The sequence below is a fragment of the Equus przewalskii genome, chromosome 2 (assembly GCF_037783145.1).
Source record: "Equus przewalskii isolate Varuska chromosome 2, EquPr2, whole genome shotgun sequence".
NCBI lineage: Eukaryota > Metazoa > Chordata > Mammalia > Perissodactyla > Equidae > Equus > Equus przewalskii.
The window spans coordinates 119,308,716-119,336,591 of record NC_091832.1 but is presented as its reverse complement, the minus strand read 5'-3'; the positions used below and the strand labels follow the sequence as shown (position 1 = coordinate 119,336,591).

Below are 27,876 nucleotides of genomic sequence, written 5' to 3'. Positions count from 1 at the left end.
TGTACCAGAAAAAACTACGTATTCTCTAGTTATATATATCTATTAGATTAAACTTATAAATTTTGTTTCAATCTTCTCAACATATTTTCAAAATAACATTTACATATAGTAAAGGATCCTAAAAGTAGCATCTTAAACCCCAGTAGTCATATCAATTGTCGTTAAATATCCACTAGTATTAGATCTGAAAGGCAAATTGCAGGATGTGTACACACATGTGTACATACACACAGTCTCTGTTCCTTACAAGTGCTCTGAACTTTGCTCCCTGAAATAAACCTCCAATTTCTAGTCATATAGTCCTCAAGAACTGGGAAAGAATCCCATGTTCTTTGGCTATAAAGTTGGGTAAAAGTTAAAAAAACTTGACACAATATCCAAAAAATGTAACCGGGTGTTCCTGTGGCTGAACTCCTGCTGCCGGAGGCCACATGCTGTGCCCGGACACCCAGAGTGACAGGACAGAGGGCTCTCCTCTGGGCACCCCAGCGCTCAGAGATCTCAGGAACAAACCTTGTTTTGACACAGCGATGCCTCTGATGAGTGTATATGATTCAAACATCTATGTTCATAAACACAACCCAATAATCCTTTCAACTGTTTCAATTCTCATCTTCCTGAGATCTACCACCTTTCTTAAGGTGTCTCACCTAAGTATCACCAATTACTTCTGTAGATTTTTCTATTTTGTTTCCAAAATGCTTCCAAATAACACCCCTGAGGCTGTCGGCTTTCAGGTTAGTGTACTTGGTTATAGTGACAATATTTTTCCTAATCTGTACATATTGTTGGGTGACATTTAATGACTTTTTTGGTCTCAATGCTACTTCACTTAATTGTATTTTGATCAACATATGCTTCCTGCAACAGTTCTATTAACCATTCAAAGGTTTAGTTCATTTCTTCTCTTTGCGTATTTTAAAAGTATTAATTTACTAATGAATTCAGTTGCTTCCAGGCAGCATGATCACTAAGACATGTAAAATTCCAAGGATATCTTCTTATTAGAAGAAGGAAAGCCTGTGAGACAGCCAAACTAAATGGGAAAAAAAAGGGAAAGAGTCTTACTTATTTCATTTTCCTTGAGCCAAAATGCATCTGCACCAACAGCCAGACGCAATTTAGACACTTGGTGAATAACTCATGGAACAGGACAGCACAGAAGTGAGCAAATGTATATAAACGACAATAAATTGGTGATGTTAAGAAAAACAGCATCATATGAAATTAGTTGAATGGTTAATGTACTTTAGAAAATAGAATTTTAAAATTCAACTGAAAGGTTTTAATTTAAATTCCCTGAATTTAAAAATATAGATTTTAATGTTATTTTTGAACTTTATGCTTCTCAAAAGACTCAATGCACTTCGCTGCTGGGCTTTTCAGGGTTTCTGGTGGACTCCCCAGGACATTATAAGACCATGGAGGCCTCAGGCATCCTTACCGATTCCACTAACGACCTTGCCTCCTCTTGGGTGCAGCGGAAAGGGCTGTCACAGAGCTGCACGTTCGTGCTGGAGAGGAAAGGAAAAGATTATTATTAAATAGGATAAAAAAAGAGCAATTACCAAAAGGAAGTCAGGTCCAACCCTGCAGTGACAGTACAATTCCGGCCAATGAAAAGGGCCTGGAGGGACACGCGTCAGGACAAGCAACACTCGTCCAGGCCAAGCTACAAAGGTAAGCACTCGCAGCGCTGTCCTCTCCAGATTAAACGAGAGCTCACAGCTCTAGACAGCCTCCCAGGGTAGACACGAGGCTGGACCACAACCGCGCTTCACCTTCCTGATGAAAAGGGAAGCCACACTTGCCCCCAGGATGACGGCCACTGGAAGCCGTGCCCCCAAGTGAGGTGAGAGACCTTTTAGCTGGCGACTGAGCCATGCGGTGGAATCTCAGACACGCATGGGAGATTAAGCTGAGTGCTGAGCGGAAACCATACGAATAGGGAACCCGGTTTTCCTACGAGGTGGAGGCTCAGCAAGGCACAGCCCAGCTCCTTCCAGGGCCAGGAAAGGCTCTGTGAAGTGAGAGCTTTCCCACACCACGGGGAACGCACATCACGTCCTCCTCCTGGAGGACGCACAGGCTGCACTCCTCTCAAACGTGTTAAGTCTGATATCTAGAAATTTCATCAGCAGATTAAAATAGATACAGAACAAGGTAGGAGAGAAGGGAGCTAAAGCCAAATTAATTTTTTTAAACAGAAGAAAACAGTGACGAGCAGACTCTAAGGGGGATAAATGACAGACGACTCTCAAGACGCACCCCCAAGCGGATCTAAGGGATGTGTCACCAAATTTATTTGCCCAATGGCTTTGTAAAATATGTGGGGATAAACACAATAAAAAGGTCTATTTGCCTATTTATCTTTTTAACTACATCTCTCTGTCATCAGACTTTAGCTACACGGCAATTACACTACGTGTCATTTTGCTTTCTATCCAGACTCAAAATGTGGGATTTATTTTCATTCTTGGCATGAATAGAATTTGATGAAAGTTGGCATTATCATCCGGAAGACTAAACTATTTTGTATCCTCTTCTCCACAGCCCATGTTAAGTAAGCTGAAAATTGAAAAAACGTAAGGCCCTTTTTTTTTTTTCTGCTTTATCTCCCCACACCACCCTGCAGTACATAGTTGTATATCTTGGTTGCAGGTCCTTCTAGTTGTGGGAGGTGGGATGCCACCTCAATGTGGCCTGATGAGTGGTGCCATGTCCGCGCCCAGGATCCGTGAACTTAACCACTTGGCCACGGAGCCAGCCCCGCGTAAGGCCTTCTAAGTCAGATGTTTCCCTAAAGAAAGTCAAAACTAAACTTAAAAAGAACAAGGTAAAAAATTAGACGCTGCGCAGCCTTCAGTGCTGGTCCTCTGAAGAGAACACGGCGTATACTAGATATGCTGTGTACCACGTTTTTAACATTATAATTAAACCAAGTAACACATTCCTTGGAAATTCTGGGAAACGATGGTAAGAGGCCGGGGAGCTTCTGCAGCGGTGTTGCAGACGACCTCCAGCACATGGATTAAATTCGAGTTTCAGATAAACTTCAAACTATTTTTTAGTATAAGTCTGTCCCAAATAGTGCATCAGACATACTTACTAAAAAGATGCATTGCTCTGAAATTTAGATTTAACTGTGTGTCCTGTATTTTCAATCTGTCAAATCCGATAACCTATTTCTAAAGGAAAGCTGTTTCCAAAGGGACTTGGAGAGTCTTGCATGATATACCAATTAAAGATGGGTGATTACAAGGCCCCCGTTACTGTTTCTTCAATAGGCTCTTACATTAGCATTTTATATCCAGAAATTTATATCCTGAAAATTTTGAAGCTAAAAAATCTTATTTTGTTGTATTCTTTGAAAATGTGGAGGTAGAATACGGCTGTGCAGAGAGCAGGGTTAGAATCTGGCTTACGTCCCGGCTCAGGTCACTTCTTCCCAGTGTGGTCTCAGTTTCCACGGTTTGAAATGGAGGCAATGATGACACATACCTACAGGGTTCTCACGAGCAGTGATTAGGTAACACACATAAAACACGTGGCACCTGAGAGCCAGCAGAGTTCAATGAGCGTCGGCACACTGTCAGCGTAATCGCCCCCGGTGGGTGACAGCACAATGACCCCAGAGCTAGAAGTAACTCTTCGCTCAGAGTAAACACAACCAGACCCAGCACAGGAGGACCGACACCAGCCAGAGGAAGACGAACCAGAGATGGTCTCCAGCCATGCAGCTGAGGAACCCGGAGAGCGCGAGCCCAGCAGGGCTGCAGAGCTTCTCCGAGAGCACCCGTAGGAGGGAGACGGCAGCACACAGAAGCCATTCTCCCCTAGACAAGCAGAGCCCCGTCTCTTTAGAGGAGCTCACCCCATTAACATAAGGAGCAGCTCAGTCTACAGCTACAGGACAGTCAGCGCTGGAAGACATTCAATCATACCCAGTTTTGTTGTTAATAAATTGTACTATTTAAATGAGAAACACTTACCTAAATTTTAAGACTATGCTGAAAAAGAGAGAGTGGTCTGCAGCGTAAGAGGTAAGAAAAAAAGGAGGAGGAGGTGAAGGGTTGACGGTGTTACTCTGGCTCCAAGAGAGACTCTGGAGCTAGGATACTCACGCGCTTGCGTTGTGACCAAGATGAGCCTCTCGGTGGCTCAGATGAGATGTTCCTTGAGACCAACTGATCCTTCACCCCTGGTGACTCCACTCTAGCCATGTCTTGAACGTCCCTCTTGCCTCCCAGACCTTATGCACCAAAGGGCAGGGGCGCTGTTTGCTGCATTGGCAGCGGGAACCCCGGGTTGGCACAGGACCCGGGCAGACCTGCATCCGGCTGACAAAGCACGTGGTTCCCGGCTCCCTGAGCCCAGAAGGGGCGGCACAGCGCTCTCCACCGTGTGCGCTTCTGCCCCCAGTCGGGCTCACCCAGGCAGCTGTCTCTGTGCCACAATCTCCTAATTTAAGCAGCAGCTGTGCTCACAGATGCAGGAGTGTAGACAGAGAGCTGCCCTGGGAACACTTAGTGGCTCTGAACTACAGCGCCTGGAGACACCGCTGAGGCTCTAAGAAGCCTCAGTAAAGATGAATTGCTATAAAAACCTGGTGTCAAACAAGGTGTGGTAAGACAACTGTAAAACGCTAGGAAAAAAAACCTAAAAATCTCTAAGGGTTTTTAAGTGTAAAGACTTTAAGGATTACAGGATCTGACCTTTATTTTCTACTATATATGATGTTAGAATATATAGAATCTATGTGGGATCTATCTACATAGAGAAGGTCTTAGCTCTATATCCAAGACTGGTGGATAAGTACATTTAAATGTTTAAAGTAAAACAGACTGAGTTATACACATGACTCTTGTCTGACTGCCCTTAGTCAGCCAGCCAGTGACCCACATCATGTTGGGTAAAAGGACTTTCACTGTTTTCATCAAGAAACGATGGGCAGTTACCACGTAAATAAGATAACCGTTGGTTTCACATTGAAAAACCACTAAACTACAAGTGCCTTGGGGACAGGGACCACGCCAGCCCCTGGTTTCAGTGCCCAGCACTCAGCAGTGCCCTCACAACAGGGGCCCCGTGAGCAGTGTTTAAATGAAAAAAACCACAATTCTCTTTTAAAAGAATAAGATCTGAGTAGTAATATATGGCTACTTAGTACCATTAATAATAACATTACATAGAAAAGACAGATTCTTACCAGTTGATAGCCCCTCCATCACACTTCTTCATGAGCAACGCTCTCCAACACTCATGAGTAGACTTAATAACTCCAAGAGCAAACGCCTAGTCCAAACAAAAACAGACACAGCGTCACAGCGTCAGACCAACGTGGAGCTGTCCTCGCCGCGACAGAGACAGCAGGGACACGAGCTCCGGGCGCAGGCAGACCTGAGAGGTCCAGCTCTGAGCAAGTCACCCCGTCTCACCAGGGCTTAACTTCTTCATCTATAAAGTGGAACTTTGTCAGGGGCTGGCAAACGAGTGCGGGGGGCCACATCCAGCCTGCCGCCTGTTCTGCAGGTGAAGGTTTATGAGCACAGTTGTGCCCACACATTGGTGCACGGCCTGTGACGGCTTTAGCGCTACGACAAAGCGCTGAGTGGCTGTGGCGGAGACCACGTGGCCTACAAAGTCTAACATATTTCCCACCTGGTCCTTTACAGAAAGCCACCTGCCACCCCTGATGCAAATCAGACTCGCTGAAAGAATAAATAAGATGCTGTAGGTAAGGTGCGTGGCCCAGCGCCCGGCTCGTGAGGAAGTGCACACCTGTGCCCTTCATCCTCGACCACTTCGGACTGCCCACTGTCTGAGGCAGTCAGCCTCCTAACACTTGCCAGTTTTTTCTTTGTATGAATTCATACGGCGTCTAGAAATGCAAAATCAACAACAGATACACCTCTTGCCAGATATGCATCTAGCAAGACCATCTAAGGAAAATTTGGTTCATTATTCCAAAGCAGAAAATTCTTTAGATTTTTCCCCCAAATGCTGCTAATTTTCCTTAAGTAGAGTCCTTATGTACTAACTAATTCATACTAGCTCCTTTCTCTGTCAACGATAACTAAATATATCATGATAAGAAATGAAGAAAATAAAGAACCTTGGGACTCGAGCTGTAATAATAATGGGAAATTCAGTTCTGAAGAGAGAAAGTTCTCTCAGGTCTGCTGTCGCCTGAGATACCAGGAGAATGACTTAATGATGAGGAGTCTCACTCAATATATGGGACCAAAAAAAGCCAATTTACCGTCTGGATAATACACGGAGAGATTTTTAACCAAATTATTTAGATAATTGCAATTATTTAGAATTATTTAGAATCAATTCCAATACTTGCATAAAGGAGTTGGTAGGAAAAATCTAGATTACAGCACGGGAGCCCTTTTCAACCATGTTGAAGAGACACAATTTAATCTTTCTGAGTTAAGCATGGATTTTAAACAGCAGTGGTAAAAAGCAATGCATGAAATGAGTATTTTCTGAAACAAGCTTGTATAAATGAACTAGTTTTCATTCAGAAAAGAATTAATGTTGTTCAAAATCAAATAGACAAACAAACAAAAAATCCCAAACCACCTCACTATTCTGTAAATTTATCACTTGGCAGTCTTACCCTGAGGCAATAGGGGCCGCAAAAGTACTATATCAGTTTGAAATTTATCTTATCTCAAACATAAAATACAACATATTTTTTAGAGGAAAAAGATACAAAACTATTTTATAAATTTTCAACATTTTAATGTAAGAGAATCCAATTGAAAATAGTAGTTTTATATTTATATTTAGTAAATCCTAGACAAGGCCCTCAAGATCTTAAGGGTTCTTTTAATGTGCCTTTAAAAAAATACTGAGTCTAGCAACAAACTCTGGTGTAGCAAAATACTGCAACTGCTAAGTTTTCATTAACATGGCTTCTTTACTTACAAAGCAGACTTTCCTTAATAGTACCCACTAAAATGTTGGTTTATAATGTGTAATTTATACAGTGCTAATAACTTAAAAAATATTCCGTTTTAGACTTCAACTCTTTGGCCTATTTTCTCCACTCGCGTCATATCAGAGACACTTCACGGTAACTGGTTTTCTAATAGAAAAATCCTAAGACAGATAATTCAGGTGCTTTCCTGATTGTGCGGCAGCCTCATTCAGCCACAGTGGCAGGAACACTGAGGGGGAGCGGGGCTGCCCCTGGACTGACATTCGTGGGGAGGGACCTTCCCCTGTGACCTTCCAGAACTGCAAAGGGAAGGCTCTTCTCCACACCAACAGACTGACCATGAAAACCCTTCACTTTCTAAAATGAAGGCGGTATAGATAGATACATAGATGGAGACAGATAATTATCAGCCTTACTGATTCACTTAGATCTCCTGAAAAAAATTTCTTTAAATAAAAATGATAAAAGAATGTCCTTAAATATGAAAGTCAGTAAAAAGCACTTCTGTTATCCTGTTATATACAAATATTCACATAGGAAATCCCGCAAAGTGAAAGAAGTGTAGAACAGTATCGTGACGTGCATTTTGAAAATAAAGATTATTATCTTCACCTTGTCTTTGAATTCTCCATTGAAAGCAAAGCGGTTTTCTGGTTTTCCTTCTGGCACCTTATAAAATCGAAACCAATTAAGCGTAGCTTCCAAGTAACCTGGTTTGTACTTCTTAACATCGTCAATATCTGTAAGTGAAGACACAAAAAGAGTTTTTGTTCAAAAGTCAAATTTCATTCCTATGAGTGTAGACGCTGGACTGCGGGAGTCAGAGAACACGGGGTCTTGCCTGGCTTCGCCGAGGACAGCCACTCAGCCACCAGCAGACGCCGCGCCCCCTCCGGACTTGTGCCATTTCCCATGAGGAGCGTTACTCCTCCCCTCTAGGAACACTTCTGAGCACCCTCAGACACTGGTTAGCTTCAGGGCACAAGCCGATGGGACGACAGAGTCCTTCTCAAGAGCTCAGAGGCCTAACGAAAGGAAACAGACAGCACACTGCGACCCAGAGAGAAGAGCAGGTGGGACATCGCTCCGCAGGCAGGGAGGGTGAGCGGGGAGGTGACAGCAGCAGGATCTGTGTTTTTGAGCTACTAAGCTAAGGAGGGCTGAAGGGAGTGGAAGGAGCACCCCAATGCTGGCCCAGAGGGCGCCGCACTCACACGCCGATATCCAGTAAGCTCCTCACCGTGTGCCAGCACGTTCTAAGCAGGAAACGGAACAGTGAACAGGAACCACTCCCCGTTCCCAAGGCTCTGGCAGCGGGAAGACACAGGCAAATAAGGAAACCCACAACGTGTTAAGTGGCAAAAGGTCCGAAGAAGAAAAACAAAGCAGGGTAAGAAAGACAGAGACGGTGGACAGGGCACCCTTAAACAGGGTGATCCTGGAGAGGGCCCAGAGTTTTCCATTTCAAATCCTGTAATGATTTACAGGGCTTATTTTTAAGTTCTATTACCACATAAACAGCTTAACCACTACATTTGGAGGACATTTACTCAAATATAGCTGGAAATATTACTGTATGAATAATAATAGATCCCTCCCCAAAAGAAGTCCCAAGGAACATATCCTTTCCAATAAACATCAATTCAACAAGTATGAGGAATAACGAGATAAAAGCAGAAGGCGTAGCTCTCCACCAGGCCGTGCTTACGGGAAACGCACAGTCCTCTCTGTACAGGCCATGAGGGCAAACGACTCCTCAGGGCTTGAAAGGTCAAGAAGTCACGACTGAGCACAGGAGACGGCACCATGCAGGAGACGGCACGGGGATAACTCAGCATCACCTGGTTTCAGACCTGCTCCTCCACCCTGGCGGGAGCCCTTAGCAGGCACGTAGGAAGGGGGACGCATTCTGCAGGCGCGGGTTACACAGAGAGGACTACCCTGCTGCCTGACATGGAAGGCTTTAGCGAAAGGCCAGATGTGTCAGAGGACAAGGAGCATGGCAAGGCAGCGACGGCGGCCCACAGCATTGAGTACACTGCCCAGAGGAACAGAGATTCAAAAATTTACAATATGTCAATGGGCCACACATCTATCTGAAGTAATTCTGGAGGAAATAGCACAAACGTCACAACTAACTAAAGAAAGAAGAATTGCTTCACACTGAACACAGGCTCTGCCTGCTCCATCGGCACAGTCAGCACATGGGCAGGCGGTGGGGGAGGCTGAAGACAGGGAATTCTGAAGATCAAGACCACATCCTTTTAGGATTATACACTGCATCCAGGCCTGGAGTTCTGTCACGCCCCAGACAGAACACTCAACAATATGCACCTGACACATGTCGTTTCCCCTTCAAATTCTTATTATTTTTTCTGCTTATCTTATTAAAAGAGCTTCTTTCCAAGGTAAGCTTTCTACTGATCATTTTTCTATATCCTTTCACTGTTTTTGCAAAAAAAAAAAAAAAAAGGAAAACCTCCATCAATTGAGTTCCTCCAACTCACTGTTTTCTTATTCAGAGGAAAAAAAAATCTTTCAGTCCTAGAGGTGAGCAACCAGAAACACATTTTAACCAGTGTCAAAATAAACAATCTTCTTTTTTAAATCTTCTTAAACATCATTATTTTTTTGTAGTAATTACAGGCATCTGCTTTAGAAATGGGTATAAATAATAATACATTTAAACCGCAGTTCATACAAACTCTAAAGTCGAGTTAAAGAGTGCTGTAAGAATGTTTCACAAATTTGCATTACTCTCTAAGGACAACTAAACACAATAAACTAAATTGCTAATGAGGAAATTAAACTCACTAATTTGCAATGAAAAGCAAAAACAGCATATATTCCATCACCAATTCAAGGCAAAACCGATGTTCCATCTGTGATAGAGCTTTTTTGATCAAGTTGTGAAATTCTCAAAATCTAAGTGTGCCCAATAGGAGATTGAGTGCTTGCAAAGCACTGCACGTTAGTCACGCTCTTAAAAAAATTACTGAATAGCCCAGGAAATTCTAACTGTTATGAGGCATTCTTACTTCTAGTAACCACCACTAACACATTGAGTGGTTTACTAGCAAAGTTAAAAATAAATAAAGATGAGATTTCAGCACATTAGGTGAATGCACTCATGGACTCAGGACTATAATAATAAAATAAATAAGTAAACAGCTTCTACTTATTTAGCATTGATTAAGGGGCAGACACTGTTAATAAGGGCTTTGTGTGCATTCACTGACTATCATCAGTCCTTCAGACTCCTTGAGAGCATCCATGGAGTAGATACTAACATCAGCTCACTTAAAGAGAAGGAAACTAAGAGACTGCACAACCTAACCTGGACTGAGAAGGTCCTGGTTTCAAATCTTGTCTCTTCCACGCTTTTTCTGACTTTCACAGTCAAACAACTTCTTTGGCCTCTTGTTGCCACCTCTGCGAAGTATCTGGGTTTTATTTTATTTGTTTTTTTATTGCAGTAACATAGGTTTATAACATTATGTAAATTTCAGGTGTACATCGTTATATTTCTATTCCTGTGTGGACTACGTCATGTTCACCGCCCAAAGACTAATTGCACCCCATCACCACACAGGTGCCATCATCCCTTCCCCTCCTCTGTCCCCTCTCCCCCTCTGGTAGCCACCAATCCAACCTCTGTCTCTACGTGATTGATTGTCGTTGTTTTTATCTCCCATTACTCACACCTGACTGATGCCTTCATCACTGTCCCTTATCCCGTCTACACACTCTGTCCCACTGCATACACCTTCTGGTAATCGCTTTTTAACTTACTGACTTTAAATAAGAAAGGAAAAGCCACACTACTCAACACCTATCTCAGCTCTTTCTCTTAAGTTTTGAAGGGGCCTGTTAAGCAGAGACATCAGCAATAAAAACCTGAAAATCTAAGAATGCTAATAAGCAGCGTAACTCTCTAAATACAAGCTAAACTTTTCCATTCTCAATTAATTATATCGTGGGGGAAAAACAGCTGCATTTCCACCAAAAACAAAACATTTCAAATAAGCAATTTAGACATTTGTAAAACCTCCACAGCAAATGCCTTGAGCCAGAATCTCATGTCCAGTAGTCAGTTCAATGAGTCACTCTTCTGAACGCATGAAAAATTCCACCTAAAATCTCAGACTGATTTGCAGTTTATAAAAGAATTTTATATAAATAACCTCATTTGTTCCTCATAAAACTCCTCAGAGTTGAGAAGAATAAGCACATTCATATTAAACATAAGAAAACTACAGTTAAGAAAACATAACAGATTTACCAAAATTTATCCAACTCATTCATGGTAGAAATAGTATTATGTAAATAAATGCCTTCAGGCAGCCGGCCCCATGGCCGAGTGGTTAAGTTCATGTGCTCCGCTTCCGCGGCCCAGGGTTTTGCCAGTTTGGATCCTGGGCGCGGACATGGCACCGCTCATCAGGCCACAGTGAGGCAGTGTCCCACATAGCACAATCAGAGGCACTCACAACTAGAATATATAACGATGCACTGGGACTTTGGGGAGAAAAAGACAAAAACGAGGAAGATTGGCAACAGATGTAAGCTCAGGGCCAATCTTCCTCACAAAAAAAAGCATTAAAAAAAAAGGAATTCTAATGTAGCTTTTAAAAATCTTCGCTTTTTCTTCTATGCTGTGCAGTAATATTGTTATATTAAAAGAATATACGTATATTTTTATCTTAGTTTTCTTTTATTGTGGTAAAATACACATAACATAAAATTTATCATTTTTAAGTATATCATTCAATGGCATTTGTACCTCCATAATGTTGTGCAACCATCACTATTATCCATTTCCAGAATTTTTACATTACATGTATTTTTTACAATATACATTATTTAAGAAAAGCAGCAACTCTCTAGTAGTCATTTATCCCCAGTCTTGGAATTAATTTTATATGAAAGTTTCTATTTTGATAATTACATAAGTTATTGTCAAGATGAACTAACCCAACAATAAAAGTTAGAATAATCTAGAAGAGCTCTTTTATGTAGTAATCAAGCTAAATTTATTTCAGTTTCTGTTTTTAATTATAAGTCAAACTCTTAATCGAGATCTACTTGACCAGCTCCTGGACGGTTAACAAAGACCCTCGGCGCGCGTAAGCCATTCTGACAGACGTCCACAGCAGTCTGCGCACCGAGTCTGGCCAACTGCTCCAGAAGGAGGCCCACCCTTCGTTCCACAGGCAAATCTCAGCTTCAGCAAGCATCAGGTGTGTTTATCCTCAAAGCGTTTATGTCAATTGTACCTGTTGTTATAATTACGAGATTTAATGAAATATTACATATGGCAGTGACTTCATCAGTACAAAAGAGGGATTTTGTTTCTATAAAATTAATTTGAATGTTTTGAAATAATTCAATAAAACAGGTTGATAAAAATATCTGCTGTCAAATTAGGCCTGGGTAGGGAAACAGAGACGAGGAAAAGACATAAAAATCCATGATCATGCACGTGCTCTGCCAGTCAGCAGGAAGACGATTTTAGATATTCGAGGTCAAGGCCGGCCTCTGACAAAAGGTATTTTCCTAAATTCTTGGACAAAGTGTGGGAGCAACTCAAACATCTAGAAGGGGAGGATTTCTCGGAGGAAGACCTGGGAGGTGTGTGCCAACATCCTGGGGCACAAGCGTGCTCATGACGTCCAAGGAGGACAGCGAGAAAGCCCTGTGGTTAGCGCAGAGTGGAGAGAGAGGCAGCAGGTGAGGTCAGAGCAACAGCCCCAGGCCAGGCTCTGGGTCAAGGGCCTCATGAGGACTCTGCCTGCACCTTGAGAGCAGCCACGAAGAGCCTAGGAGGCGCGCTCTGCACTGTGTGGGGAAGAGACTGCGAGGGGAGGAGCGGGGGTGGACCCCCAGCGAGGGGCACTCAGTGTCCACGCGGGTGAAGCTCAGCGAGCGCCGGGAGGAACACAATGGTTTGCAGGCACAACAAATGGTCAGTTCTGGGTATTTTCAGAAGGAGAACTGAGAGGTATTAACAATAAATGAAAAACTTAAGAACAACAAAAAGCAGTAAAGATCAGACTTACATAACAAAGGATCAAGGAGCTGAAAAGGACTGGTCTGTACATCAAGTGACAATGGAACTACCGTACAGCTAAATGCAGTCCCCCAAACACCCATCACCTGGTTTCTCCAAAAGCCTCAGAGCAGGTGTCACGACCACTGACACGCGGCGTGCGGCCAGAGCTCCTCTGCACCCAGCTGCTTCCAAGTCTGAAAGTTCAACCAACAACACTCACGTGGCATCTCGGGCCAGAATCCTCACACTAAAGCTAAGGGCACATGACACAAATAACCACAGTTCTATATAAATCCCCTGGAAACTTTATAACTTCCTTTCTCACATGCTCGCTGAAAAGCAAAACAGAAAATAAGGATGCGATACAACAACAAACTTTGAAGTTCAATTTGGTTTTTCCAAGTCAAAGAGCTCTCCATTTAATTCAGCTTTTCTTAACTAATTTTGACTTAGGAATTTATAAAAGCAAAGAAATTAATCTAAGCTATCTCAGTCAAAACCTACCACTCTATCTCTGTAGACACGACAGGATCCTAACACTTTCCACTTTTTAAAAGCAATCTCTTGGCCGGCCTGTGGCCTAGTGGTTAAGTTCGGTGCACTCTGCTTCGGTGGCCCAGATTCAGATCCCACTCATCAGCAGGCATGCTGTGGTGGCATCCCACATACAAAATAGAGGAAAACTCACAGATGTTAGCTCAGGGCAAACCTTCCTCAGCAAAAAAAAACAAAGCCATTTTTATGATTTATCTTTTCCCTTTATCAGGGATATGATATACCTTTCATGTAATCAAGTTTCTTTCCAGTATAAACCAATTCACTTGTTTCTAAAACCTAACAGAGTGACACAAATTGTGATCTAATAAGCAAAAATAAAAGTTGGCTTTTGAATTGAAAATTTCTTTCTGTCCTTTTTACCTAAGATATGCTCTCTCACATTAGGGGAGTTTCTAGTCACAGGTGTTTGCCAAGACTTCAATTTTACCCAGATTTCAGAATTAAACTAAACATACTTAACACAATACTATATTTTTGCCAAATAAGCAAATAGTAATCATGTAAATGAGGTGAAAAATCAAGTTGATACAGTTCATTTTATACATACAGCTGATGGACAATATGAGAGAGAAATATCTAAAGGATGAGTTTTTCTTTTCATGAGGAAGATTGGCCCTGAGCTAACATCTGTTGCCAATCCTCTTCTTTGTCTTTGAGGAAGGCTGTCGCTGAGCTAACATCCAGTCTTCCTCTGTTTTATGTGGGATGCCGCCTCAGCATGGCTTGACAAGTGGTGTGTAGTCCACGCCTGGGATCCAAATCTATGAACCCTGGTACACTGAAGCGGAGCAAATGTAACCACTAAGCCACCGGGCTGGCCCCAAAAGGATGAGATATTTTTAATCGAGAGACATATGAAAGCACTCGTGAACTTTAAAAATGATTACATACTAAAAACAGAAAAATTATGAAATGTGAAGCATGAGAAAATTATGACAACACATTCAGTAAGCAAACTACAGTAAATCCAAAGATGAGCAATAAAAAATTTTAAATAACTCTCTTGCCAACCAAAAAAGAGCCACATCCAGTCCTCTCAACTTTTATATAATTAAAAATTGGACAAGAAAAACAAACAAAAAAGAAAGTACACTCTTAATAAATAACTTTTTGGTCCAAAAGAAAATAGAAACTCTAACTAAGAACATGCAGAAAATCAGGGCCATAAGAAGACTCGGAAAGTCTGTAAGAAGAATGAGGTGAGCCAGGAGCAGCCTCCCGTTCGGAATCGAGCAGCACTAAATCCAAACGCCAGCCTGGTGCTCACATGCTACGTTATCCGGGGAAAACATGACTTTGCCTGTTTCTTCTTACACTAAACAGAGAAAAAGAAACCAAGGCTGCTGTAGGATTAAATAAGATAAGATATGAAAATCATCTAATAAAAAATAAAGGATAATTCTTAACAAATATTATCATCCCTCCAATTCCCTAAAACCTTGTCCATAGGACGCAGCCAAAGTTGCACTCAGACACAAACCTATAGCCTTACATACTATTATCTCTCAAAAATAAACAAATAAATAAACATAAATTAATGATTTAAAAAATTACTAAATATATTTTCATTGTCTGTTATTTTATTTTTAATATGTATAACTCTGCCAAAAAATCAATGTAGCTAGGCATAGATATAAACAATGTCAACAAACACTAAAGTAACATATAAAAGAAAGGCATCTAACAACTAGAAGGACCTGCAACTAAGATATACAACTATGTACCGGGGGGATTTGGGGAGATAAAGCAGAAAAGAAAAAAAAAAAAGACTACTTAGCAACTAACGCTTTAAAAAAAAAAACAAGAAAGGCATCTGGACACACAGACACACAGATACACATGCACACTTGTTCACAACCTTCTTCTATAAACACACTCTTTTTATGGTAATGATCAGGCCTCAAATGAATATGTAATTAATATCTTATTTAATGATAGACATATTTAACTTTATTTCTAATATTATTACACTTTAGTTCTTATAAAGTTTTTTCATTTCTAGTATGTTTAATATAAATGAACATTTTTTTTTAACATTTGGAACAGAGACGGAATATATAAATAAAATTACTTTTTTTGGGTGGGGGGGGATGAAGATTTGCCCTGAGCTAACATCTGTTGCCAATCTTCCTCTCTTTGCTTGACAAGATTAGCCCTGAGCTAACATCCATGCCAACCTTCCTCTATTTTGTATGTGGGATGCTGCCACAGCATGGCTGACGAGTGGTGTAGGTCTGCATCCAGGATCCAAACCTGGGCTGCTGAAGCAGAGTGTGCCGAACTTGACCACTAGGCTATGGGGCCAGCCCCAAAATGACTGTTATTTTTGAAATGAGACTTTCACTCAGTTTAAGTATATTAACCAAATTATCAGCAATTAAAAACAACACTCAACTTTCCAAAGCAGTTTACTTTACAGAAAACAGAAACTCTGACAAAGATGAGGCACTGAATTCATGTTTCAACACACTCCCTCAGGTTAACCCACAGCCAAGCTAGCCACTTATAAAAAGAGAAAACCAAAAATACTCCAGAACAAGATAAGCACTCTGCAGACTCAGTGTGGAAAGAAAACACCTGTTGGTAAAAGCAGGGTGGCCACATGCGTTATTGCACACACTGGAGTACGGCTGAGCCTCCTATTGAGAGAAAAAGCAGTCAACAGAAACCAGTCCTGAGATGACCCACGCAAACCAGGATTTTAAAGCAGTTAGTGTGAACACATCCAAGGACCTTCAGGAAAACATGGTCACAATGCATAAACACGTGGAAATCTCAGTTGAGGAATAGAAACTGTAAAACTACCAACCAGATGAGGGAGTAGCTGAATGAAAAGTCACGTGGGTTTAATAGCAGAATGCGCATGTGGCAGAGAAAATCAGGGAAGTAGGAGACAGACCAACAGAAATTATCTGGTCTGAAGAACAGTGAGGAAGAAAGACTGAAGAGACACAGAGAGAGTGCCAGTGACCTGTGAGACAATAAACAGTGGTCTACAACATGTGCAGTATGAGTCTCAGAATAAAGGTGAAAGAGAATGGGTGAAAAAATAATAGCAAATAATTTCCCAAATGTGGCACCAACATGAACTCACAGATTCGCAAGTTCAGTATACCCTAAGCCAGACAGATCTAAAGGAAAGGACACGTTAGCATTTATCACAGAAAAACTGCTGAAATCTGACAATAAGGAGAAAATCTCTAAAACAGTCTGAGAAAACAACATATTATACACCAGGTAACAACACATTGACTGTTGACTTATCATCAGAAACAGTGGAGGCCAAAAGAAAAGGGAAGATCTTTACAAATCCCTCCAACTCAAAATTCTACACCAGTGAAACCATGCGTCCAAAACAAAGGCAGGAGAAGACAATTTCAGATCAAGGAAAATGAGGAGAATTCCTCACCAGCAGACCTGTACCCCAAATGATGCTGAAGTTGTCAAGTTGAAGAAAAACGACTCCAGACAGAAACTATAGATCTTCAAGAAGCAATGAAATAGGGTATGAAAGTGCAAATATGTGGGTAAATATAAAAGAACACATACGTGTGTGTGTGAATTTTACTGTTAATTTTTCTAAAGGACATTTATTGTTTAAGACAATATGAAACAAAAGCACAAAGGATGGATGGAGGTTCTGGGAGCAACTGGACCTCGCATGCAACACTGGTAGAAATGCAAAGTGGTCCAGCCACTTGTAGACAGTTTGTTCCTTACGATGTTAAGCACATAATTACCATCTGACCCAGTAACCCTATTCCCAAGCATTTCCCTAAGAGAAATGAAATATACGTTCACACAAAGGCTTGTATTTGAATGTTCATAACAGCCTTATTCGTATTAGCTCAAAATTGGAAACCCAAATTTCCATCAGTAGGTGAATGGATGGATAAGCTGTGGTCCATCCACACAATGGAACAGTATTCAGCAATAAGAGGGAACAAACTACAGTGATTCCACATAAGAGTACGCACGCATCTCCAAAGCACTATGCGAGAGAAAGAAGTCACACACCAAAGACTGATGACTTCAGCAATGTACAAGTGACTCCAAAAGACAGCTGCAATCGTTAAAAATACCAAAATTGTAAGCACAAATGTTTTCTCCCATTAAAATAAGTGAAAATGTACCTATTTTGAAGATATTTTCAGACTTTGCTCAAAATGTTCATTTTTTATCAATGTATGAATGCATGCATTCATTTATTCCCCAATTTCAAGACAACTATCGAGCAGCTATGACATGACAGGCACAGTACAAAGCACTTACAATGGAAAAATTAGTACTAAATACCTAGACAAGCCTAACAGAAAATGTAATGAGACCTTCATTAGTAAATCCACATCATTTTACTAAAAGACATGCTAGAAAGCCTGAAGAAATGGAGAACGATATCACATTGATTGATGTGAAAATTGAATATTTTAAAGACAGCAGAAATCCTTGACAACTGGATTCCAAAATTTGCACAGAGGAATAAAGGCATAAGAAAAACCAAAACCACTTTGAAAAAGTAGAGCAAAAGGAGAATTTGTCTGATATATGTGTTATTATGAGGCTACAGTAATTAAAAGAACGTGGCACTAGCACAGGAATAGAGCAGGGACACCACACAGAACTCAGAAACAGCACTGTAAAAATAAGAATGCAATGTATGATGGAGACATGTCAAAACAGTGGGAAGAGAACAGATTTTTCTGTTGAGTGGAGACCGGAAAATTGTATAATATGGAAAAGAGAAAATAAATCCCACATGAATTAAAGACCCAACTGCAAAAAAAATTTAAAATATAAAAGAATAAAAAGGAAATTTAAAAAAATCTTTCTGACCATGAAATAAGTAATCCTTAAACAAGAATCAAAATGCTGTATTCATGTATAAAAGTGATTGAGGAAATGGAATACATCACAATTAAAAGTACCTGTGAGTCAAAAGGCCAAGCAGATTGTCCGCAGACGAGGGGGAAATATCTGCAACCTAAATAATAAAGAATATCCAAAATATCCAAGCAACTCTCATTATGTCAAAAGAATAAGTTAATTCCATAGAAAAATGGAGAACAATATCCATAGGCAATTCACAGACGGGAAGATACAAATAGCCAATAAATATGGGAATAGATGCTCCATTCCAGCATGAAGCAGAAAAAGTGCAGAATTAGGACAAGATACCATTTTCCATTTATTAGACTGGCAAAAAAGTTTCTTTAAATGTAATAGCACATCAGTGAAGCCTCAAAACCTGTAAATTAGTTATTATTTATTTCCTTTATGTAAATTAGGAAATGGGGGCTCCATGCCCAAGCTCTCGAAGGGACTAGAGTAACTCCAATATGCTGGCTTTGTATATGGGCAGCAGGCGTATGTGCCAGGGAGATCACCAAATTTGATTAGGCGACAACATCTCCTCAGTGAACACACACCAAAACCATTATCAAGTGTTCTAGAGCCAAGACAAGAACACCCACAGGAAAGGAGGGCAGGTCACCGGGACGGCTCTCCACTTGGAGGAGCCTGTGGGGAGCATCGGGGCCTCGTCAAACCACGTACCCTCACATCTAACTTCCCGTGCACACCCCCAGAGTGAGAACAACCCGCCCTCCCAAGGAGAAGATGCAGAGAAAAAATCAAATGCCGTTTTTATCAGCATAACATGAGGTGAGGAAAGCATATAATCAGCTGAGGATTTGTTGTTTTTATTCTTAGATAAAAACCAGTAACATAAATGTAAGGCCATCTCTCCTTGACTGTATTATTTAAAAAAAAAAAAGACACTAGGAAATGGCCTCATGCTTGAAATTTTGACCAAGGAGGGTAAAAATCAGAAAAAAGGAGTTTCCAGTTCTACGGGATTTTACCGAAGGCAGCGACACAAACGCACGAAGCTCTCGGTCCAGTTCCAGGAACTTTGCTCACGGGACTGAACACGTGCACCCGGCCTCCACAGTCTGGGGAGCAGAACGCGTGTTCTCAGCGACTCTCACAAACACTCTCGAGCAACAGCAGCTCCATTCCATAACACTCACCCTATTTTCTGCGTCACAAATAGAGGCTCCGGCTCAGAGAATTAATTGTTTTAACAGTTTGTGCCTACTTAGCATCTCTAAACCATCTTCCTGTTTTCCACACTGCTCTGCAAACCTGTGCCAACAGCTCACAGACTAACGCACTGCGCCTTCATTTCAGTTGCCCTGTCCTCCCATTCTCCTTTTCCACAAATTCTACTCTTGTCAACACCTGTACTAAAAACATACATTAGCATGAGGAAAAACCATGGAAATTAACATGCTTCAAAATAAGTAATACCAACCAAAGTACTTCTACATAGAGGCCTACGTGTAATGTATCAGAAAAACCTCTTGAAAAGACTAGGAAGATTTTTTTTCAAAAATATTCATTACCATTCACAAGAAATTTTACATGACCAATAAAATGAAAACCATTCCGGGTGCCTGTGCTTAGCAGAAATGGAAATATTTTTCTAATCCAACTTTAACTTGAAGCACAGAACACAGTGCCCAGGCTTTGGGTCGGACAGACCTCCGCTGAGGTTCCCGCTCCATCACTTAATAGCTCCCCTAAGTACTTGAAAATGTGCCAACGTCCTGAGAAACCCGGCTACGAGCCTTTAAGTTAAACCATGTTTCCTTCAGCACTAACTTCGAAGATAATTTAGATCTTTCTGCTTTTGAAGAAGACAGGCTAAAAATAATAGATTAAACATATTTCTTACAACACCCCAAATTTAGAGATGGGAAAACCCCTGGGATCATCTGCTGATGAGAGGGCCAACCCTGAAACTTCGGAGATGAAGAACCTAAGCCCTCGAGAGGTCACAGGACTTTTCCAAGGTCAGATAACGAACACACAGGAGCAGACTCTAGAATTGAGGTCTCCTGACTTCACCACATCGTGGGAATACAACCAAAACCTCCCAATGCTGGAGGAGGTCAGGGTCCAAAACAGAGGCAAAGATTCCCAGTAACTTAATTCTCCTCTCAATTGTAGTACCTCTTACTCAGTGTGTCCCTCTTTCTCAGCTGCCTCCCCCACACCCCACCCCTACACACCCACGCCTAAGAGGGTATACCAATTAATGAAATCAAAGGAGTGAAGATCAAAAGAGCCATCCTTTTACGGGGACCTCTAATCAAAATCATCCCACGGACGCCCACATTACTGAAGAGCAAACGGTCAGCTCTCCCAGGAAGCGGCACTGTCCACTGTCCACAGGCACAAGCACCTCCTGACAGCCCAGTACTCAGAGGGGCCATGCCATGCCGTAGTGAAGAGCATGGGCCCTGTGGTCCACCTGGATCCCAACAGTGCCCTGTAGGACTTCAGACAGCTACTGACCACCCCGACCAGTGCCTCAGCCTGCTAATCTGAAACAAAAAGGGAGCCCCGCACACCTGCTGGAACCCGTACAAACATCACACAGATCCCCCATAACAAGTGCTAGGCGCAGCTCCTTGGCACACAGTAATGGTTCCAGGGAAGTCAGCTCTCAGGACGACAACAGAGACGGGCCAGCGAGCACACGCACAGAACGCAACACACTGCATTCTCTCTGCTTCCAACAGCTCACACAAGTATCCTCCCTCAAGACCACAACGCTATTCCCTAAGTTTTCCCTAAATGACAGAACTGTGTTTTGGGAAGTAAGGAAATCAGACACCTTATTAATGTGCTTATTTTTTAAATAATAATTACAGGGACACCAGAAGTGTTTATTTAGCAAGTGAACATGTAAGCCCAACAGATTCGGTTTCACGTGTTTATTCTTGTCTGGAAAGACCGTAAAAGACAGCATGTAGTTTTATTTGACTTTTAGATTTCTCTAAACGTAAGCTGAAATTCTGCATATATGAAATACATGCAAATACTGATAATTTTAGGACACGTACAATGACGGCCTTTGAAAAAGTTCCAAGTGCCTGATTTTAAATAATCCTCTTCTTACTCATGTAATTTACTCATCCCAGGATGTATCTACATCAATATAATTGTTCCGATTTTAATTTTTCATCTTTTAAAAGTGTAAGATGACTGCACAGGAATAGTGATTGCAGGACAGCAGACAACAGTTCTCATTTAAGCCCAAACAAAGCAAGAGTTCACTGCTCTGCAAGCTGAAGGAGCTCCCACGCCTAAGTCACTTCCTCAGGACACCTCCACCTGACCCCCTCCTCGGGACCACAGGCAGTTCTGAAGAGGCTCCAGCATCTGCTTGGCGGATTTCTGAAGCTCCCCATACAGAAGCTGGTTAATTTAACCAAGAGAAAAATTACACACGCCCTTGCAATTCAATCTTCCTAAAAAGCTCTGAGCCTGGTTATTTCATAACCAAGGGCTATTATCCCTAATGGCCAAGGCAGTCTCAGCAACAATTCAGGTGTCCCAGAGTCTTATTAACTCTTCCAGCCATTACGTACCATTAAGAGCATTAGGGCCCGGACCCTAATTAGGGCGCGTTAAATGGCCCTGGTGCTCTCCAGGTGCTAACAAGCCGGCCAGAGCGGCCCATTCTCTACCAGGGAGCACAAGGAGTTTGTTTTCAAATGCTATTCAGAATTTTTTTAGATTTTCACAGCGGCTACTCCAGTTTCAGAGGGCAAGACTCAAAGATTTAAATAATAATGTTAAAATTACAGAAAGACAGCCAGCAACCACAGTTTCTTTCTAACTGAAATGCATTCTCTGAGGCAATGGCTAGTTTCAGTTCAGTCATATCAAAGATAAAAACTATGAATACTAAAACAGTTTATTACACTTTATCAAAGTCTGTACATATGTTCATTAGGATGAGAGAAGTTATTTCCTAACAAACAAAACAACCTCAAAACTTCCTTGCAGAATCATAACTTATTAAATGAGTCTGGATTAATAAGCAAAAATATATATTATATCATTATTACATATTATATCATATATGTCATATATAGTGTATACTGTATTATATAAATATTATATATATAACATACATACATGGAAGGACATACTGTCTTTAAATTAAAAGAGATTTTGTTTTTAAAAAAGAAAAAATAGGTACGGACCATGTCAAAAAACAGCTTCTTCTACTTAAGGTAGTGAAAATTAATAGGAGGGATTTATTTTTTAAATGTCTAAACAACAATAAAAATGCATAGGAAATAATAAAAAAATTTCTCTGCAAATTTCTGTATTACACACGTCCCCAGAAAACTATAGAATTTTTTAAAAATTTCCAGGCAGCTATCATTCCCCACGCATTTTTAATCTTTCTTCTTGTCGATCTAATAAAAATGCCAAAAAGTGTAGATGACAAATGGTTAAATTGTTATAAAATCACCTACTCCTTTGTGATAAAAATTTCAGTTAATACATAGTAATTTATATTTAAAGTTACTGCATTAGCTATTTTAAAGTTATTTAAGTAGAAAGCAACACAAAAAAGGACATTTCCAACATGTATGGACCCAGAGAATCCATCTCCCAAGCACTTTCTGTAAAAATTTTTGGAAAACGTACATCAGCCAACAGTGAGAAAGGAAAACAGAAAGAGAACTTAGGAGAGAGCGGAACCAGTAACCAAGAGGGCGAGGAAAAGAACCCAGCAATGGCAGCCGGCAGCCGGCCGAGACCCAGCATTGAATAAACGGTGCCACCAACGAGGTGAACAAATTCAGATACTGTAAACGCCGCATATTGGTTTTCAGTGTTTAGATTCAAGAGAGAAAACATGAAAAATATTCACAGCTCAAGAAGAGAACTTGAACGTGATCAATTTTGTCACGCAGTGTGGTGGAGAGCAGCTGGTCAGCGAGGGGCAGAGGAGGAGGGCAGAGCCACGCGCCCAGCTGCGTCCTAGGCAGCCACGCGTCTGCTGAAAATCGGTGGAGCTATCGGTGCAGCTCGAAGTGTGATGCTCAGAGTCATCGCAAGACGACAAAGGAAGAACGAGGAACAGAGCTGAGAAAGGCACAAGAGGCGAACTCCTAATCTTTCAAGCAGCAGCCTGAGTCACCAGGGAAAGACAGAAACCAAGGAACAGGAGTGAGCACACTGTTCCAGACGGGCAGCAACCGCTCTGGAGAACTGGCACCACGGGAAGACAACACAGGAGCCAGACGGGGTGCGAAGCGGGAGGAGGGCGTCACCTCTCCCTTTTCACACCTTTTTCAAACTTCTGAGTTTTTACTTTCAAGTATATGATTATTTTTATAATTTTAAAAAGCGCCATACAAAATCCTGTGTTTGTTAATCTCAGAAGGTAAATGCGGGAGGGACACATAAAATTTTAAAAAGTTGCTTGATTTGAGATTAAGATTGTTGATTAATTTTCAAAGATGTAGAGTAGATAGAGAATAGCATCAAACTTTTAATATCTATTAGCAGTATTTATTTAATCATATGAATCCAAATACACTTTTATCTTACTAGAATAAAATCATAATTTGTTAAAAGAGGCATTTCACCAAATCTCAGAATCATGAAATTGATCCTTTATTTCTGAGGCCGCCTCACCTCTGCCATGGTTCTATTTTTCTTTCTTTTTTTTTGAGGAAGATTAGCCCTGAGCTAAAATCTGCTGACAATTCTTCTCTTTTTGCTGAGGGAGACTGGCCCCGAGCTAACATCTGTGCCCATCTTCCTCTACTTTGTATGTGGGACGCCTGCCACAGCATGGCTTGATGAGCAGTGTGTCGGTCTGCATCCAGGACCCAAACCAGCAAAGCCCGGGCTGCTCAATCAGAACCTGCAAACTTAACTGCTGCACCATCCGGCCAGCCCCCAAGGTTCTATTTTTAACTTGTAACATCATATAAAATAAGCCATGTGCTTACAATGCTTAAGCTCCTCCTGAAATATAAGTTAGGTACCTTTAGAAGATAAATTAATTATACGATATGAGAAAATTATTAAATATTGTAATCAAACCATATAAACTGATTTTTAAAAACGCCTTCACAAATTTAGGAAGCATTCGCCCCGGCAGTTGCTGCGCATCTCTCAGTCCCATCCCTCTGACTCCCCTCCTCCGCAGGTGCTCAGGGAAAGAGACAACCCACAGGCTAAGCAGGGAAGAAACAATGTAAGATTAGGGATGATTCCTGTTCACTAAAATTTGCTTAACCAGCAGGACAACAGAAACTCCATCTTTGGTTTGAAGTAGTTGAGAGAACAGCTGGATGATGTTTGAGATGTATGATAAAAATAAACCAGGACTCAAGTTTGAAAAAAAATAAAAACTTCCCCATAGGGTCACCTAGTATTCCATGATTTATGATTTAAAAAAAAACATTTACAGGGGCTGGCCCCGTGGCCGAGTGGTTAAGTTCGTGCGCTCCGCTGCAGGCGGCCCAGTGTTTCGTTGGTTCGAATCCTGGGCGCGGACATGGCACTGCTCATCAGACCACGCTGAGGCAGCGTCCCACATGCCACAACTAGAAGGACCCACAATGAGAAATATACAACTATGTACTGGGGGGCTTTGGGGAGAAAAAGGAAAAAATAAAATCTTTAAAAAAAAAAAAAGGGGCTGGCCCCGTGGCCGAGTGGTTAAGTTCGCACGCTCCGCTGCAGGCGGCCCAGTGTTTCGTTAGTTCGAATCCTGGGCGCGGACATGGCACTGCTCATCAGACCACGCTGAGGCAGCGTCCCACATGCCACAACTAGAAGAACCCACAACGAAGAATACACAACTATGTACCGGGGGGCTTTGGGGAGAAAAAGGAAAAAAAAAAAATCTTTAAAAAAAAAAATAAAAAAAAAAAATAAACATTTACACCACAATTTCTTCAGCCGTTCAATTTGTGCCTATATCTATTTTTTTCCTTGGGGCACTGTAAAATAAGAGAGCAGAGAGAAGACTCAGGAAGGATGTGTGAATGCGTTACAACAATCTGAAGGCGAGGGAAGGAGGAGTATTCCAGAACACTTGCCGCTTTAAGGCTGCAGAAGTGGCCTCACCTGAGCCACATCTACAAGAGAGAGCACTGCAGGTCCTACCCGCTGCCAACAACACGCATGCACAGGAGAGAATCCTGTCTCCCCTTGGCCTCACTCCTTCTGGAAACAAACACAAATCACCACGACAGCAGAGCACTCAGAGCAGAGCACGGCAACCACACTCATCTAGTCTTTTAACTTCAGGATTTTAAAAACATACCAGGAAGAAGCATTGTTTTATTTTTCATGATGGAGATAATATACACATGTCTCCTTTTAGTGGAACGGAAAACAGTCCTTTTCTTCTTTCAAAACAACAACTTGTTTCAACTGTTGTAGTCTGACGATTTTATCTCCACCTGAATAAGCGTCAGTATTCCCGCAAACGCAGAAAGAGCCGACGAGATGCCCAAAGTGCCGTCACCTCCACTCCGGGCACAAACAGAAATAAAGCAAAAAGACAGCTAAACTTTCCATTCTAACCCTGGGGAAAGGGAACAGGGAGGAGGCACCTGGCCTTAGGTAACGTGGTTTCAGTGCTGCCGTGACAAACACCGCAGATTACTGGTCAAGTATGAATGGCTCAGCGGAGCACTGCCGACGGACAATGGCTTACATCAGAGAGAAGGAGTCCAGGTCACGGTCTTCCTACCCATGAGATGCGCAAACCTGGGCAGGTTATCTCACTCCTTAGAGCGTCTTCCAAGTTGAGAAGAATAACGGTACTAGAACAGGCACCAGGGCTTGGCAGATGCCGGGAGTCTAGCTCCAACAGTACTGGGTGAAGACTAGCTTACTGCACCTAAGGACTAGTTTACTGCACCCAAGGACTAGTTTACTGCACCTAAGGACTAGTTTACTGCACCTAAGGACTAGCTTACTGCACCTAAGGACTAGTTTACTGCACCTAAGGACTAGCTTACTGCACCTAAGGACTAGCTTACTGCACCTAAGGACTAGCTTACTGCACCTAAGGACTAGTTTACTGCACCTAAGGACTAGCTTACTGCACCTAAGGACTAGCTTACTGCACCTAAGGACTAGTTTACTGCACCTAAGGACTAGCTTACTGCACCTAAGGACTAGTTTACTGCACCTAAGGACTAGTTTATCTAGCGACCAGCTTCACTCAGGCTCAGCCCCTGCAGTGTGACGGGACGTCCCCGGCAGAGTCCGTGACTTCAGAGCGCCACATCACAAATGAATTAGCTAGATGATGTGTTTCGGCGGGCTGTTGCACCATTACATTATGAGTTCTCATTTGAGGAGCAGTTAATGCCTTAAAAAACACTTTAAACTGGCTATTTATTTACTCTTCTTACATATGTATATGTGAGAAATATGATGATAATGAAGCCCAGGGCAAAATAATGAGACAGGTAAGAAACACCTGGCTTATGGACTCAAGTTTCCTACTGCGACTGCAGTTGTCACGTTTTAGTGTGACTCTGAGATGACACGTGCGGTGCTCTTTCAGTCCCTCCCTTTCTCAATGACATGCTGGTCCACGCACAAGAAAAGGTTTTAAATGCACATAAACTAAGAGAGGTTAACATGTAAGTTTCACGAGTTTCAGTTGCCTCAGAAACGGTCTACTTTCCAGCTGAGAAAAGAACTGAGGTCTAGCAGGCACCAAGATTCTGAATATGGATGAAACTCAATGGAAAAGGGGTACAAACGTGAGGAAAAAATTGGTCCGAGAATAACAACAGTGACGGCCAGATGCTTTAAGGGAGCTGTCTCTCATACTGTCAACGACCTCACAAGAAGGTGTACTGACCTCCATTTACAGACGAGCAAACTGGAATTCAGAAAGTTTGAAGGACCTACCCAGAGTGCTTGGGTAGGACACAGCACAGCTGGGGCTCAAACTGGAGTCTGAAGAAACAAAAAACCCTGGAGTCTGCGTGTCTCAGGGAGGGCCGGCTCCTCATCACACAGCTGTCTCTGCAACTTACATTTGGGACACGTCAGACCTTTGTCAGAGGGACTTCTTCCCTTCGCTTGTACAAGGCAGAATACAACAAGGGGTAGAAACAGTTCATGTCCTGATGAACACCCCCCCTTAGTTGTTTTCCTGTTACTCAGTGAACAAGAGAGATTTAGGAAAGAGGAGAAGGGGGAGGGAGCCCACAGACTGTCCTTCCTTCATCCGAAGCATCATCTGAGTGCACATCCTTTCCTCGCGTTCCTCCTGGCAGTATGACACAACTCACACACAGTCATACCGGACTGCCCTTTACCTTCCGTGCAGACAGATTAAAAGAGACAAAACATCAATTTACCTCCCAAATACATACACTGTGCTTCACATGAGCCCCTTTAAATTCTCACAATTCCAATGGCACGCTGATTGACTTCTGCTTCTGGAAAGCGACAG

The 27,876-nt window shown here is 41.9% G+C and overlaps 1 protein-coding gene across 5 annotated transcripts in view; it reads right to left on the bottom strand.

Moving 5' to 3' along the window:
• The window catches only part of PPA2 (inorganic pyrophosphatase 2), an 80,734-nt gene that overhangs the window by 11,122 nt on the left and 41,736 nt on the right, over positions 1-27,876 (bottom strand). For all 5 annotated transcript variants that reach the window (XM_070609392.1, XM_070609391.1, XM_070609390.1 and 2 more), the window contains 3 exons: positions 7,565-7,692; positions 5,210-5,295; positions 1,445-1,514 (listed from right to left, as the gene is read on the bottom strand). In XM_070609392.1, coding sequence (XP_070465493.1) covers positions 1,445-1,514; positions 5,210-5,295; positions 7,565-7,692 — 284 coding nt within the window. The remainder of the gene's footprint in view (positions 1-1,444; positions 1,515-5,209; positions 5,296-7,564; positions 7,693-27,876) is intronic.